Source organism: Notothenia rossii (assembly GCF_949606895.1).
Source record: "Notothenia rossii genome assembly, chromosome: 7".
Classification (NCBI taxonomy): domain Eukaryota; kingdom Metazoa; phylum Chordata; class Actinopteri; order Perciformes; family Nototheniidae; genus Notothenia; species Notothenia rossii.
This window is the reverse complement of record NC_136905.1, coordinates 11,283,725-11,301,265: the sequence shown is the minus strand read 5'-3', so window position 1 is coordinate 11,301,265 and position 17,541 is coordinate 11,283,725. Positions and strand designations below refer to the sequence as shown.

Here is a 17,541-nt window from a genome sequence, read left to right as displayed (position 1 = left end):
CTGTATATATTTCAATACTCAAAAAACCATTAGAATATGCTCATAACCAATAACACATCATTGATATACTCCTCTCTCCTATCTTTATCTTACCTAGTCTGCATTCTTTCTTTTTATTTACGCATATTTTACTAATCACTTCCCTTTCAAACTGTGTTTTTTTACTGACTTTGGAATTACTTTTTAACTTATTTTGAACAACTATATTAAATAGATGGAAATATTTGTTTAGACCAAACCGTTTGAGACCCACTGAGATAACTTAGACTAAAGTTTACAATACAATCACTCAGCGAGTCCTTTACCTCCCTGAGCTGATGTTACCTCAGCCTCTCAGTCCGACAGGAGAGGACTCTCCCTCTCCTTATTGTTGAAACAGCTTCTCATCTAATCTCCGAGCTAGCACCAGATGCTAACAACAACCCCCGTAACTCTCTCTCTCTCTCTCTCTCTCTCTCTCTCTCTCTCTCTCTCTCTCTCTCTCTGTGTCTCTCTGTCTCTCCCTGTCTCTCCCTGTCTCTCTCTGTCTCTCTCTCTCCCTGTCTCTCTCTCTCTCTCTCACACACAAAATGCGCTCCTGCCACACACACATGCTCCTCCGTGACGATGAACATTTGCGTAAGTGGTCATCGTGTCCCCCCCACTTGAACGGGATTTTGAAAAGTGGGGGGGGACATGTCCCCCCTGTCCCCAGTGGAAATTACGCCCATGTGGTGTCATTTCAATGCCATGTGGTGTCATTTCAATGCCATCCCTCACTGGAATGGGTGCGGATCAGGGTCAGTAGCAGATGGGAGGATTTCAATTCAAGGACACCTAATAAGCCAAACTGGGTGCTTGAATCCAGGCTTTTATAAGATGAAGGATAAGCTGTTCCTCCCACTTGCCTTTGATGCTTTAGACATTTCAAATAACTGATATCTTTCCCCGTGTCTTTTCCAGGAGCGCTATGAAGCGGCCATCCACAGGTCAACCAAGAAGACGTGGGCAGAAATCCGCCAGCAGAGATGGTCCTGGGCCGGAACGCTGAGCCAGAACTCCAGCCAGAAAGAAAGTGAGTACACTGAAAGATACCTGGAGGACCTGCTTTTAATCACTGAATAACAACTGACACATTTAGCTAATGTGAGGCAGTGGATGGAAGTTACCCTGCTGGTATCGCTGCATTGGATTTTTGAATGTACACCTAATCCGTCTGTTGGGCTATTATTTGTCCAGTCACACTCCTCTGCCTTAAGGCACCATAGTCTGGCTGCCACAGCTCTTTCCTAGCAAGCTAGTAGCTACTTAAACATTGCTTGACTATTGATCGCATAAAGTGAAAAACATATTGAGCTGCTTTATTGCATCAGTTGCAGTAACCAATTGAATATGTTGTCTAATAATTCAGTGACTGCAGAGGTGAGGTAATCCTGTAGAAAATATGTTTTAACAGTTAAGCTTGATGGATACTTCTGCCCTTTGTGCCATCCCCCCCCGACTTGAAGCGCTAAGTCTGAAGAGTCCTGACTTCTACTTTGTCACGTAATCTCCTCTGCCATATGCCAGGGGAATTATTGACACTCTAATCAAACTCTCTCTGCCTCCCTCCCTCCCTCCCTCCCTCACCAGCAGGCCGTCCGTGGGATGATGAAAGTAAACAAGCGTGTGATGAAATGGTTTTAGCCCTCTGGATGTTATTTAGGAAATGTTCAGTTCCCGAAAAGAGCATACTGCCTTATTGTCTGTTTTAAATGGAGACATGGAAAAAGCGATGGGTTAATGCTTTAATACAAAACCTCCATTACAGTGATGCTCTCTGAATCACGTCTGACGACATTTGGAAAAAGAAGAGTTTTCATTTGATTGCAGTGTATTAAGGGTCATATCATTGGGATAGATGCAAGTATTGCACAAGGATGCTCTCGAGGGTTCAAGGTTTTGCCAGCTTACATCCCCCACCATCAAATGAGTTTCATTTTCCAATGACTGGTTTGGTTGTTATGGTTATTTCGAGTTTTATTTTCCCCTAGTGCTTGATAGCTTAGAAAGGTGGACATAAAACGTTCTCTTTAGTGTGATGGATATGTTTTTGGGAATGAGTGTTTTTGTGAAGTAGGTGAAGGTCTTTGTTAATGTTTCAAGTGGGAGTTTGAAAAGAACCTTAAAGGATCATTTCACACAAATGACATAAAAGCTATAATACATCAAATGTTGCTTGGTGTGCTCAGATCTCTTAAATTGACATGAGCTAATACGTTTGAAAACAAAGTTGCCCTTGTTTCTCCTGGTAACGATGGAAATGAATTTTAATGGGACATTTTCAGGTACCAAAAACTAAACTACATCGACATCAGTTGTATTTAAGGTGTTGCAAAAAAAACTATTCTCTTTGTTATTGTTAATTCTATATACATAAAGTATAGAGTTTATTCTGTAAATATCAAAAATGGTAACTGATAATGTGTGTTTTTTGATGAACTGTCCCTTTTAAAAAAACACTGCTTTTGAGGCCTTTAGAAACATTAGAAATAATCTTTGACACATTTTGTCCCATAGATGCCTGACTTCCCCTTAAGGCTAACTGCAGAGAACATATGGTGTACCGTGTGCAGTGGAAGTTATTACACACACAGTGAGCACACAGGAATGTGCTTGAATGGGGGTTGCTCTGTAAAGCTCACATTACAATTACTGTTGCCATTACAGTGTGTGTGTGGGTGTATGTTTGTAGAGGCATCATTCGAGCGTAACACGTGACGCCACAGAAGTTCCCCCCCCCCCCCCCCCCCCTCTTCCTCTCAACCATGTGTGAACATCTGTGTGGCGCTCTCTTGGCTTCCTAGGCAGATGCTCACTGTCAACGGTCAACCTGCCCAAACACGTGGACTCTGTTATAAACAAGCGACTGTCCAAGTCCTCCGCCACGCTCTGGAACTCGCCCAGCAGAAGTAAGAAAAACATCTGGAACGCCCTCCCTCCCGTTTAATGTGTCCATCACACCGCCAACGCCAACACCTCCGAAACCCGTCCATCATTGTCCTTTCAGTTCTTCCCCTTCCTGTGCTTGATGGTTGGCAGCTGACCCATTTTCACCTTCCCAAACCTCTTGAGTTCTTTTTCATTTGGGTCGTGTTGTTTTTTTTGTTATGCATGGTCATTATGGGTTTTGTGCAATTTTTGTATTTTGTCCTGCTGTCTTTTTGTACTATCCTTTGGTTGGTTCATTGTGTGGTTATGGTCATTTCATGTCTTTGTGCAATCAAATGGATCCCTTTGTGCTCATTTCCATCAAACAAACTGGTTATGGCATGTCTTTTATATTGTCTTGAATGCTATATAAGTTGATATTATGGACGTGGGTGTGATTTCTTGTTGACACATTTCTTTGATTCAAATTTGCCTCTCTCAATCAACCTTCTCTTCATGCTACGGATGAGTGCAGCTCTTTTTTGTACAGCTCTTAAGTTAACCAGGTCACAGTGTACTCCTGCAAATAAGGAGAAACTCGGGGACTTGAAAAAAGTAAAAGTCAGTGAGTGAGTCAGCATTTTCAGGAGATAATGTATTCTAAAAACTCCCCGGAGCAGGTACTGTTCCTCTGTGCTGCTGGAGAAATATAGTCGCTCCCTTCTCTTCCCAAATGAAATGAAACACCATGTCATTGCAGAATCATCTTTATTCTACACCCTAAAGCCAGAGAGGGATCTTCATACCCCAAATAAATACTGATGAGTCTCCACTGCTCTTGCTCTCATGCTCAAGGCTGTGGTTATAAATAACTGACTCAGCGTCTAGACAAGCATGTTGAATAAGTTTCTCTCTTGGGTGGCAACAATACGTTATAGTAGACACATTTACTGCGCTCACTTTCTCTCTCCTATAATCTGTTTGGGTGGTGCTGAGATGTCTTATTGGGGTTTCTTTTGTAATTGATTGGGCCGTTATGGCTTGTAGATATACTGCTGCATCAGCTAAAACAGGATTAACCATTTCTTTTCACTTCATTTTGGTGATATTATTAAGACTTGATCACTGTGTCTGGGTAATGAAGGAGATATCTGCATAGATCAGAACAGAGGACTTCAAGTAAAGAGATGTATTAAAAAAACATTTATCAATCTTTTTTCTACCTGCAGCACGTAGCCTTGCACTGAGTCCCTGGGAGAGCAGTATAGTGGACCGGCTGATGACGCCAACGCTGTCTTTCCTCGCCAGGAGCCGCAGCGCTGCCAGTGTCCTCACTAACGGCAAAGATGGTAGTAAGTTGAACAAAAAGATAGGAACATTAGCTTATTATCTGTCTTACTGTTAGGTCACTTATTATGCAAAATCAACTTGTTGGTGTCTCTTCTACATCAACATGTGTCCCCTCTGTGTAAAGAGATTCTGAAAGTTTCAGTAAAAAAGATTCTCTCACTTTTTGTCCTGATCCATTTCTATGAAAACCTGCCTGAAAATGAGCTGATCAGATTAAGGCCACTTTATGATGTCATAACGATTTTTTGGCTTGTGTAACCATTACGGCCCGTCCACACACAGGCATGAAAAAAATCTTTCAAAGCTTCGCCCATTCACTTGAATGGGGTGACTTAGAAGATTTGTAATCTTCGCTGAACTGCATTGTGGGGAGCGGAGCATGGCTTTGCAAGCATCGTGAGCATCAAAAGTTGAGCAATGTTCAACTTTTGATGCTCCCGATGCTTTCGAAACTGCCATCAGCCAATCAAATCCCGTTTATGCAAATCCCGCCAGTACAAGCGCTAGCCAAGCAAACCGCGTGCAAGCTGGGAGAGCCAGACCGCAGTTGATTTCCTCATATTCCAAACGAGATATTACGGTAGTAAATCACCCGGTTCTTTACGACCAGAACTATTTACCGGGATACAAACCGGAGGAACCAGGCATGGAGGGAGGTGGCAGAGACAGTGGGTGAAACTGGTAGGTTTTCGCCTGTTTGGAGAGTTTATATCCAGTTTACTTCGTTTTAACATTGCTATTGCTTTGTATGTCGGGGGCGGGAGATTCATGTGATTGGTTGTTGGTCGCAAAAAATCGCCAAGCTTCAGACATGCCCAGCATCAAGATTTTTCACGATTTTTTTCATGCCTGTGTGTGGGGGCCGTTAGCCAATCACCAACCAAGGTAACCCCCCCCCCCCCCACCTTATCACCTGAATCTCCTCCTAGAGCACCATTTTGTTCTTTTTAACCAAATCTCTCTCAGAGGGGCGTTGGGAGGGGCTCCTTATTTTCATCTGAAGTAACAGACACAGAATCAGCACTTTTGAAACAGGGCTGAAACAGAGGGGATTATGGGATGCTGCAATGATCTGTTTGGTATTTTGAGTCAAATACTTCAGAGACATGTTTTGTATATATCTGAGACCTATAATATATTGATGAAAAACAGTATAAAATGGAACCTTTAATGTTTAAATACAGCTCATATGTGGAGGTGAGCAAGCTTTAATTATACATCATTCTGCTCCACAGACTCTCCTATTTGTCCTCGTTCGGCCTCAGCCAGTCCCCTCACCCTGTGCGCCCACCAGCCCCACCACCGCTGCTCCGACCGCTGGAGAGTGACGTCCAGCACCCCCGACATCACCCAGCGCCAACCCAGACGGAGCTCAACACCTGTACGTTTGCCTATCTAGCTTTTGCCCTGTGGTTTCATTCAGACTTACAAGAGTGCTGTTATCTATCAAGAGTCTCGGGAAATGGAACCCATTTTCCAGTTTAAAAGCATAACAGTCATAACATTTATAACAGCACATTATGTTTCTACGAGTGGTTTTACTATTCACCTGGATCCCACTGAAAGTTTAACAGCGAGATTGTTGGATTGTTGTTAAGAAACGATTGCCAAGAGAGTAAAACCTGGCCCCGGATCAGACTTCCTCTTTTCCTGTACTCAGTGTATAAAAATCTAAAGTGTACAGTATCTTCTCTTATTTGATTTTTTATAATAATTTCATGTATTTCATAAACGCACATTTAAAGATTAAAATGTGTTAACCCTTTTTTTTCATCCTTTTGTCATACAGATGGATAAGAACAAGAAAGAAAAGAAAGACAAGGAACGGGAGAATGAGAAGGAGAAAAGTGCTCTCAGTAAAGTGCTTAAAAAGAGACAGTCTCTACCAAGCATGAGACACAGAGCTGATCCAAGGTAAGCATACCGTTTATTTATACAATCCATCTTTGCTTGTAGTTCATTTCAGTTTAAAATCTGGCGATCAATCCACATTTTTTTTAATTGCATGTACAGTAAATAAAATGTGAGATCAATTGCAACTATTTGAATTTTTTTTTTTAAATGTCTGGTGACTTTGCATAGCCTTAAAACCATTCTAATAATCAGATGAATGATATTGTGGTTTTTTAAATATTTTACACAGTCAAACGGTTGTAAACAAGGCTAACCTTACGTCCCCCTGACCCACAGCTTGTTTGTGTCCAACAGCTGGGTCAGCCATGTTTACGTCTGCATTAGAATGACTTCATATTTCATGCACTGTTTGAGCAAAGGCCTTGAGTGAAGGATTCCAAGACGAGTGGTCACTTCCTTTCCTATCCCCAGGGCACTGAACTAAATGACATCCATGACAGAAGGGATGGCAGAGGAGAGAAAAGTTCCTTTGACAACAAAGAGCTTGTCAGAGCTGTCAATGGCCTCAGTGCCAAAGGGCTAGAGGACAACAACCTCTCTTTCAGCGTAAAGGACATGTTTCCCTCCAAGTGTTAGATGGCCAGTCTATAGCTGGGTTACTGACTCTGAATGCACTTAAAGGACGATGACGCAATGTTTTGAGAGCTTTGCTGCTAATAACCCGTGTACTGATGTCATGTTTCTCCAGGACATGCGTCAAACAACCTTTTAGCCCATATCTGCAGGACTTATGCGTCCAACCCGGTGTCAATTCATATGAGAATAACTGTTGATACATTTTCCATCATTCTTACAGTCCCAGTCCTTTATCAAGACAAAGACCCTCATCCCCCGCCACGCCTAAGGGCAGAGCCGGCTCACCCAGCCCGGCTGCCTCTCCCAAGCCTCCCTCAACACGTGGAAGTCCGTCGACTCCTAAAAGTCGTCCCAAAAGAGCCAGGACCCCTGCCAGGGTAGACCACCGCACCTCCTCTCCTGTCGCCCTCGAGAGAGTGAGGGAGCCTCGCAGGCCCTCTACTCCTGAACACAGAAAGAGTGAGTACAAAAGAGTTTTTTAATGGCGGTTATTTGACTGATTAGATTAAAAAGCTCAACCAGCTTGCTGTTCATCCTCAGGAACTAAACCCGTGTTTTGATTTCATTTGTTTGATAGTTTTAAGTGTATAAAAGTCCCTGCTCAGATAGTTGTACTTTATGATGGCTCAGGTACTTTGTGAATGAAACTGGTTGTTGTTGTTGTTGTTGTTGTTGCTGTTAACCCTTATTGTCTGACTTGGTCTCTTTCTGTGACTGGCCAGATGAATAAATCTAATGGAAAAAGTGAACAAGCCTCAAGAAAATCTATATTTTTCTTTGAAGAAGCATTAGGAAAAGATGGCTATCATCAAGCAGGCCATGAATATAAAGGATATAATGAGTGAGCCACACACAGCTCCATGGTCTGTGTCTTCTCCCACACTAAGAGGCTGCACTAATCAGCCTCATTATGTCATTACCCAGGCTGAGGCTGTGGCTGACTGTTTACCATTTCCAGTTGCTTGAGACAGAAGTGCATGTGAAGAGTGAAGGCTGTGGTTGCATGTGTTATTTATAATGATATTTATTTTTTAAGTCATTCATTGTAGGGAAGCATAAAGAATGGGATCAAAGCGTGTGTTAGGTTACACATCATAAGATCTGAGTATAACAATCACTTCCCCCCTGTGTTAGGCTCCCCTGTGGTTCCTGCCATCAGAGTAGCTTCTGTCTCCCCCCATGTGCCCGGCACGCCAGTTCCAACCGCAGCAGCCTCACCGTCACCGGAGCCGCTCCATTCTGCTCCGTCTGTCTCTACGTCTTCGCCTTCCCCCTCTCCGTCACCCAAGCCCATGGCAGGCACCAACGACGCAGAGGAGGCGGGTCGCATCCTGGCCGAGAGACGCAGAGAGGCCCGAAAGCAGAGGGAGAGGGAGGAGCAGGAGCGCCGCGAGCAGGAGGAGAAGGAGAGGTCAGCGGGTTTAAATATGACTCCAAACACAACTGAACACAGTGCTGACTTTGCATAGTCAAATCTCTTTCAATGACTTTCACTTTGCAAAAGATAAATGACATTTTATGGCCTACATTAGGTTTAATTCCAAAGTTGTGTTCCCACTTACGGTTTGGGTCTCCTAACTACACTCCAAAGTTCTGAGAAACTAACTATATAACCATTATTAAAATTCACATTTGCCAAATGCTGTCCAAGGTCTTTGCTGTGGTTGTAACTAAATATTTGTAAAAGAGATTTATTGGCGTAGAATATTCGGCTGTAGCTTTTTTTTATCCTACCAAACAAACCGCACTGAGTACATATAAGTATTTCCCGTGTAAAAATGAAAACACGTGTGCAAAACTAAACAGCAAGGCTCCATGTACTAACACAGCACACGTATGTCAGAATGCGAGCTCACTCAATACTGGCTGTGATGTGTGAGAGCATGAAGAATTGGATAGCCTGTTGGCTGAGTCCAACCACAGCAAGTCCCTATTTACAGCTTGAGAACTGATGCGATCTGTTGTTGGCGCTCTTACTTCCAATTGATTCCATCTCTGGAAACGGTTTGGTCTCCGGTGGCTTCTGCTTTAATGCCAACTTAGCAGAGATGTAAACTAAAGAGGTCACCGGTACACGTCAATGGAATCATTTACATGTTCTAATTGTTTACCCCGTTCGAAGGGTTTGGCTCAGGATCTAGTGGAAAATACTTTCCCTCAGCGTTATGCCCACATTCCTTAGGATCCTGAGAGAGGAGAGAATGGCAAGGGAGGTAGAGGAGAATCGACTCAGGGAGGAGGAGGCCCGCGCCATGGCCGTGGAGCAGCGAAAGAGGGACGAAGCTCAGCAGCTGCTGGACGAGAAGGAGGCTGAGGAGAGGGCCAAAGCCGAGCAGGAGGAGAACGTGCGTCTGCAGAAACAGGTATATTGTTGACTGTCAACACTTAGCATGCAGAGAAAGCTGGAAACAAGTTGTAAGTGAGGTGTAAACTTGGTTCAGTGGTCTAGTTAGTCAGATAAGAAGGAAAATGCAACTACATGAAGCCCATACTTAAAGCGACAAGCACCATTAAGCACTACCCTGACATGTATTACCACCTTTTGAGTAAAGGTCAACACACGTTCCCTTCTACATCATTACAAGGCCCATCACACCACTGAATGATACGCTCCACTATCTTTGGTAAACAACGTTAGTGGCGTTTAATAAGAGTCACTTGTTTACCGTTCAGCTGCTCACCTCACTCTGACCTTTTTAGACCAGGCTGCTCCTGTCCAGTATTCTCTACGTCAGCGGGATGTTGTATTCTTTCAAGGGCAAATATTACTCAGAACTAATGAGCAGGTAGCTTCAAAGAAAGGGCCCTTTTGTGTTTCTCTGTTTGTCAAATAGCCATTATAAACAATATTGACTCTGTGTGTTGGTGTTGCCGGGGAAACAGAGGAGATTGATACTTAATTAGTAGAAACTGATATCCACTGAAAAAGGCCGTTCATCACAGCATTTGCTTATCCTGTAACATGATCAGCGCCGGCACTGTCTTATCTCTGTGGTGTCTACCACCCCCTTGTGGTCTTTCACAATAATAGCATTTGTGGTTAAACATGATCTGATTATACTTATGCAAAGGCTCAAGTATTGTGTTTCGCTTTGAATTGTCCTCACCAGGCTGTAAATGTTGGAAATAGATCTCTTTTGGCTCGAAGGTATAGGAAATTATCCCCCTTGTGGTTGTAAACAATAATTGCAGAGAGCAACCACACCCTTGTTACGTTAAAGGCAGTTTTTTCCCCCCCCCCTTCTGCCGGCATTAAAAATGTGGTTGGAATCTCGCCTGTGTGCTTCAGAAAGAAGAGGCTGAAGCTAAAGCCCGGGAGGAGGCGGAGAAGCAGCGTCTGGAGAGGGAGAAACACTTCCAGAAGGAGGAGCAGGAGAGGCTGGAGAGGAAAAAGGTAGGGCAACACATCTGGCTTGCCATCATTGTCTATCTGCAAGGTTTTTGAAGTCACCCATGGCAAAGAAAAAAAAGAAGCAACTTTCAAACATTTGAACCTTTAGGGGAAAGTGCCTCATTACTGCTCTCAGAGTAACACACCATTAGAAGGAGAGCTTATTAAATAATGGATTACGTAACCAGAGGTATTATATTCTGGGGTATGTTCATTCTGTAGTCTGCCTTTCTCTGAAACCGAGATGAATGATGTTTCTGGCTCATGCTGGAATGGTTGTCTGCGTGCCATAATTTAATAGAGCTTAGACTGTGTGTCGAGCATGGAGCTATATATAAACACTAATGACAATGAAGAGCTCCCTGTGCCAGTCATCTGGGTGTGGATGTGTGCTGATGTGCGTGTGTACTCATGACCATCTACTCAAGTATGCCACCCACATCTCCAGAAGGCCTCTGCATGCTGCCTAAGCCTTTCTTTCCCCCCCCCCTCCTCATCTTCTCTTCATGTGAGAGCCGGCTCTTATCGAGGCGTGCCAGATCTAGCTCAGCCAACCCGAGCCTGGCTCTGAGCCGGAATAAACCCACAGGAACAGCGTGTCCTCTGCCCCAAAAGACTGCTTTGTACTGTACCATACTGTGCTAACCACCAAAACGGACTAGCCCACTCGTATTATCGCCTCGACAAAAAAAAAAAAACGAGTTTGTTATCACCAGGCACATGTGGTTTAAAGTATCCTGAGAGGCAACTCAGCACATTTTTTGACAAAGAAGAACCGTTAGTTCTCTGTTTTGCAGCCCAACTAGATGCCAAAGCCATGAATGTGAGCTGTCCATGCATCTTGGATCTACAAAATGATTCACTTATGAACTGCAGTTATGGTGTCCCAAGCTAACTGTGTGCTCAGATGAGGGTCGCATCAAACTTCTGCATTCTGTGAATACAAATGACCTGCATACTGTGCTTTTGATAAAAGGCAACCTCCTCCATCCTACTGTTCACTGCTGGACCTTCACGCTGTTGTTGCAGCTGAATACACACGTGCTGCCTCGTAATTATTGACACAGCCCTCCACCTACACAAGAGCCTCAGGCTTTACTTGGTGCATTGAATTCAAGCATAGATAATAGAAGCAATGCACAATGAAATGTGAAACAAAGTGTGTGTGTGCTCAGTCCACTTGACCTAAAATATCACATTTGTGACAACTTAAAGGGGACCTATCATGCAAAATGCACTTTTGTACGTCTTTTCTACATGAATATGTGTCCCCGGTGTTCCAGGGAACTCACCAAGTGTCAGAAAAAACACAACCCTCTCTATTTTCCTCCATACCCAAATCTCTTAAAAAGGGGCTGCAGCGGATCTGATACAGACTGATCCAGATTTGAACACTTCTATGACGTCACAGAAGTGGCGCTACGGCTATTGAGCCAATAGACAGTGTTAAATTGAGTGAAATGGCCCTCTGGTACCATCTCTAAGGAGGAATGCATGATCTGTTTGGTATTTTGAAAAATAAAAAGTATAAATATGCCTTATATAGGTATGGTCCTACAATATATTATTCAAATATAGCATGATAGGTCCACTTTAAAGTGTTTTTCTCTACATTTTAAAAGACATCTGTCCTGATCCCTTGGTGTCCCGAGTCCCCAGAACAAAATGTTTTACAAAAATACAAAACAGTTCTGCTCTTGGCTTTCTTTCTATGTGGCATTTCCCTGAGACTTATTCCTTCCTCTGTTTTTTGTATTCATCAGCGTCTGGACGAGATCATGAAGAGGACACGCAAGACAGATGGAGGCGACAAGGTACATTATTCTTTTCTTTTTTTGAACCAAAACAACTTACCAAAACTGGACTTAATAATAGAAATGACTGACATGACCCCCCATCTTCACAGAAGGAGACAAAGTCCTCGCCTCCCACAAACGTCAACGACAAAGAGGCAGAGAGCAGCAAAGGTAAGCAGAGCATCCGTCAGCAGCCAATCCACCCTCTTAAGAAAAATCCTTAAGTACTGGAGGGAAATCATCACCCACTACAAGCCTTTCATCTGAAGCAATCGTCTACAGTAATTGCCTCAAGTGATTTTCCATTAGTGTGTACGCTGTGAAGGGGGAGAGTAGATGCTTTGAAGCCGGACTAAGAAGTGCATTTCTAAAAGTTTAACTCTACAGCAAGCACATAGATTATAATAATTATTGTCGATGAACATTTTTCATATCCCACGTATATGATGGTTCTTCCTGACACATAACAGCTGATTGTCTCCTTTTATCTCTTCCTTATGTTAAGATAAACAAAATCACAGGTACTTTTGTTCTCATTTCCCATGTGAGTCATCCACGCATCTGAACTTTTGGTACAGAATTTGATGGTATCACTGCCTCATATCCTGCACAGCTGCAGTTTGAGTTCTTCTTCTCTGCACAATAGGAGCCATGTGTTAGTCTGTTGTCCAAGCAGTGGGGCTGAGGGAGTAAGAGAGGATGAGTGGGATCATGGCAACAGCCTGCTGCAGTTATCCGACATTTACTGTGGACACAAGTGTTAATATAAGGAAGCTAAGGCATAATTCCTATCACTGCCAGTTATGAAAAAAATTGGGCAAGTTTATTTATAAAGATTTTTTTCAACACAAGGCAATTCAAAGTGCTTTACCAAAATGAAAGACATTAAGAAATAGTGCAGCAGAAACTTATGATAAAATGCCATTTAAAAGCAAAGATAATAATACATGAATAACAAAGGGACATGAATAAAAGTTACAGTGCAGTGTGAGATATGAATATATCAATTTGTCGTGTGTGTGTGAGAGTGTTGTCAGTTTGGGAAGGGAGGCATGTGGGAGGGGGGAGGGGAGGTTTTGTCAGTGTTTTGAAAAAACGAGTGGGGAGGAAGTATTAATTGGTACTATTTAATTTCAGTCAAATTTTGTTGCCAATGAATGTATTGGTGTCATGAAATATTGAATGTAATGTAATTCTACTCTCACTCATCCTGTTAAAAAAAAATATATATTATTACATTATGAGTGTATCAATTTCAAAGCAGCTGCAAACATAAAAGTCTTCAGCCTTGATTTAAAAGTATCAAGGCTTAACACAACTATATAAAGAAGAATATCACTTGCACATCATCCTTGTGTTAGCTTCCAAGTCACATACAGGATATTGGTAAGAAGAAGGGGAATCAATGTGGTCTGGGATATATGCTGTTTGTGGCAGGAAGACATTATCGAGCCACTGATGTGGTCGGAGGCATGGCAGGCGGGCCTTAATCCAGTCAGGGGTGTAGAAACTCTCCCAACCACAGCCATGTCCTCAGTAGAGCTGAGTTAAGGGGGATCTGGGACACACAGGAAGGATACCCCAGGAACATTTGGCATCCTTTTCCTTCCTTTTAACATTAGCCTGACCCAGTTTAGGCTTGATCCAGCAGGGTATTGTCTGATGCTAAATAGCTGTTTTACTTTGTTTCCCTCTAGCATCTGCTGAGTATCAGCCAAAGCCAGAGGTCGACCTGTCCAATAACAAGACAGAAAATGGACAAACCAAAATCAAAGAAAGGTAAAAAAAACTAGTGATATTTATTGTGGATTTAAACGTTTCTTTGTGCTCAAGTTGATACAAGACCACCACGAACAGTATACAACTTGAGTGCCAGAGAAATCCCCAATCAAGTTTGCAGGAAATGTTGTAAACTTCAAGGTAACACACAAGTAGCCACACGATTCAGAGCACAGTAAACAGTTGAAATACTGGGAGATATTTAGTTTCTTAAAGTGTTTACTCTTTGTGTTTTAACGACGCATCTCGGGGTAGCTTCCAAGACCCCTGTGAAGGGACGGTGGTGGAATGACTCATTTGTTGCATGAGTCACTCCGACCCATCATAACCTAAACCATATTGTGCTTTGTGTGTCCCCTCCCCAGCAGCCCCTCAGTGCAAGTAGTCAATGGGGTCCAGCCCTCGAGACATGAAAATGGTCTGTCCTCGAAAGGAGACACTGCCCACTATGAAGACATCATCCAGCTCGCAAATCATGGCAACTCCACCAATGGAGCTCGGGATAACTCTGAGAGCAGCATGGCCCCCGAGCCCATCCTCACGTTTGATAGTGAGGAGTCATTCATGAAGAAGACCGGCCCCATGAAGCCACAGCATGTTGCAGGTACAAACTGCTTTACGACACACAAGTCATAATACAAACATGATGTCAAAGTCATAAAAACACAACTTTTTTAATTAACATAATTTTTTTCCACGGTTCATACGTTTTTAAAAATAACATCAAAGTCAACTTTATTGTCAATCTTTCAGTTTGTGTGAACACACAGAGATCGAAATACCGTTTCCAACTATTCCGAATATAAAAACAAATATATATAAAAATATGTATGCAAATATGTATATACCTATATATACATACCGGTATGCATACATTAAGACCTAAATAAAAGCACAACAATCAATATATACAAAAATAACAGTCACTTCAATATCTTTGAGAATGTACATTAGTGCAAGACTGTCCATAGCAGCGTAACAAGTTCATTATTTAAATGTGTGGTTGCTTTCCAATGAAATTTGGCCAATAAAGCTGTTTTCAAGCTAAGCGGCTTTACACTTGAAATTGTTATCGATCTCAGCCCTCACTTGGAGAAAAAAGTCAAATTTACAGAACTGGCAAAGAACTTGAAAAAAAATAATAATCTAGCAACAATATTTTAGTCAAACTAGATTAGCATTAGCTTCTGACATAACTTTACTAACATGCTTTCAGTAGCCTCAAAGAGAATAAAGGCATAGCTTGTTCAAGGTACAGCTTAGAAAGGGTCTTGCTTTGGCCAAGGTGTCAGAAAACAGAAAAAAGCTTCATTGATCTAAACAGGGGCAAATTCCCCAAAAATGATTAAAATACAAAATTCGCAGAAAAGCTTGATAATATTCTGTGTCCTTACTGTAAGTATTCTAACAGCCACATTTTGAGTTGAATGGTCTGGTTTAGAAAGGACACATATGCACTCAATTTAAAGAAGCAGCAGATGAAGCCCCGGCTTATTTAAAAACGGCATGTGTGCTTATTTGCCCTGCGGTGATTTTATGGTTGGCCTTGTTAACATGACCTAATAAAGACTGTGGGACAAGGCACCAAACTAAGTGCTGTCTTTGGCACAACGACAGCGAACCTGAACTTGTGCTGCATGGACGTGCAGGTCGTCTCCCCGGAGAGGGGGGGGGTGTCCCCTGGTGTGACATGGACACTCCATTTTCACTCCGGGGGGTTGGAGATGTGATACGGTATAAATAGTGTAAGGAAGGATGAGGAGAAGCGGGGTATCTTTATACTGGTGACAGCTTTTATTCCGTAGCCCCACTGACTTTGGCTTGAACCCAGTGAGGAATTCCTAGAATAGCCGAGGCGATGAGGAGACCCTATCCACAAGTGCTACACTGCTAGGGGTTAGAAACAGGACCCCGGAGCAATTAAGCAGCATATCGCTCTTCACTCAATCCCCTCCCATGGTCCGTGTCAGCAGCACCCTCCCCTCCCCTCCCTCCTCTACATCTTAACCTTCACCTGTTGGCCTGAACACCAGCCAGCAGCCATTAATACTACCTAAAGCAAACAGAGGACGTTACCTTTCCTAGCCCTCTGACGCCTTCCTAGATCTTACTACGTCTCTCGCGTTAAGGCTAACTCTTTAGCGAGTTCCCTCTTCTCATTTTCACTCTTGTAAATGTTGGATACGTGAGACGCCTTTGACCCGCGGGTGAATTTACGATGAGGGTTACGATGAAGTTTTATTGAAATGCGAGACTGATTTCATGTGATTCCTTGGGTCGTCAATTTATTTTAAGATATACTTCTAGGGTTTATTTGAACGTTCAGACTGAAGAGGATGGCCCTGCTTACCTCACATGTGGCGCTGTCAGTCAAATAAATCTCTTACAATTAGCGTCATCACATGGGCTGCATTAGACTAAACAACTTAAGGCCTTTCCATTACCCACATGTAAACATACAGTCACTGTTGATGAGTTTATGCAGCATGTTAGTGTCACCAGGTCTGAGGTTTACAGACTCGTATCAAACAGTGTTACTCTGTTAGCATGTGTTGATAAATCCTCATATAATGCTGACCTTTAACTCTTTCCTCTGTGTCCCCATCAGAGGTCCTGTGATATGCTCCAGTGTGGAAGTGCTCGTCGCTATGGCCGCTGACCTTTCCGTCGCCCTGCCAACGCTCGCATGGGGAGCCCTGTGACAAACCTTTTCTACGCCCCTAAAACAAACACACGCCAAGCATTGGGATGCAAAAGACTAAATGGGATGAAAGGAGTTGCCGCATGCAACACAGGTGCATCACTGTTAACATTTGCAAAATATCTTATGTGGCACCCATTCCCTCAACTGTATCATCCTTTGTACAGTAAAGTACAGCTGAGTAATGATTACTATAGGCTGAAGTGTTTTTTTTTTCTTTGTTCTTTAGTTATTTAACTGAAAGAAAGACATAAAAGACTGGGTACATTCTTGTGAATAATGTAAATGAACTTTGTGTGATGGACTAAGGAGGGACTCGTCTGTAGATTAAAGTCGTATGAAGGGAGTCATTTTAATGCTACTCCGCTCTGAGTGGCTCTTTAAGTGAAACCCAGGTGCATCCTGGTCTGTAAAAAGCCACATGTAACAGTGTTTGTAAAGTTAAAATGAAAAATCTGGAAAAGATTTTAAAATGCAAGTTCACATGCAACAGCTTCTTACTGTGTGTAGTAATACTGTCTGTGCAAACCTCAGCTATGATTGATTGTACACAGAACTGGATGTAAAAATGTGTGCAACCCTCACTATCAAGTAACCAGAAGTCTTTTAAGGTCAAATCCCTATGAATTTACTCCACTCTTAAAACAGTTAAATCTGTGTTTATGTACAAAATGACAACGTTTTCTCTCATTCTACATTGAGATTTCATGGAGTCGTGTATTTGAAATGCTGGTGCGTGTATATGCTATAATTATTTTGATGTGCGTTACAAGGTCAGTGGGAGCTCTCTAAGTCTTATTAAAGACAAACTGTCCAGTCTGCCGTCTCTCGATTTGTTTTGAATAACATTACAAAATAACTGGATACAGATGTTCTGAATTCAGTGTGAAATCTCAATGTTAACCATGTCCTGTCATCTAAAACAGGCGTGGGTATTGATCCTCATTTGCTATTCATTTGACAGTATGGGAATGTTTTGCACAACATTTTGCCTCGTTTACTCACAAGGCTCAATATTAATGTGACTTTTCAAAGTGAAAATCTCTCACGGATAGTCTCGGACGGCGTTGTGCATTCTAAGCGCAGGAAAACCGATTTTAGAGATGGTACCAGAGGGCCTTTCAGTTAATGGACAAGGCATGGGA

At 42.6% G+C, this 17,541-nt stretch overlaps 1 protein-coding gene across 7 annotated transcripts in view; it reads left to right on the top strand.

Moving 5' to 3' along the window:
* The window catches only part of map7d1a (MAP7 domain containing 1a), a 44,421-nt gene extending 27,206 nt beyond the window's left edge, over positions 1-17,215 (top strand). For 2 of the 7 annotated variants that reach the window (XM_079691276.1, XM_079691271.1), the window contains 14 exons: positions 943-1,054; positions 2,826-2,930; positions 4,119-4,241; positions 5,475-5,620; positions 6,029-6,153; positions 6,950-7,188; positions 7,864-8,140; positions 8,912-9,092; positions 10,019-10,123; positions 11,884-11,934; positions 12,027-12,087; positions 13,614-13,695; positions 14,061-14,299; positions 16,304-17,215. In XM_079691276.1, coding sequence (XP_079547402.1) covers positions 943-1,054; positions 2,826-2,930; positions 4,119-4,241; positions 5,475-5,620; positions 6,029-6,153; positions 6,950-7,188; positions 7,864-8,140; positions 8,912-9,092; positions 10,019-10,123; positions 11,884-11,934; positions 12,027-12,087; positions 13,614-13,695; positions 14,061-14,299; positions 16,304-16,314 — 1,857 coding nt within the window. In that variant the 3' untranslated portion in view covers positions 16,315-17,215. The remainder of the gene's footprint in view (positions 1-942; positions 1,055-2,825; positions 2,931-4,118; positions 4,242-5,474; positions 5,621-6,028; positions 6,154-6,949; positions 7,189-7,863; positions 8,141-8,911; positions 9,093-10,018; positions 10,124-11,883; positions 11,935-12,026; positions 12,088-13,613; positions 13,696-14,060; positions 14,300-16,303) is intronic. The other 5 variants (XM_079691275.1, XM_079691272.1, XM_079691274.1 and 2 more) reach the window with 5 other exon arrangements.
* The last annotated feature ends 326 nt before the right edge of the window (positions 17,216-17,541 follow it).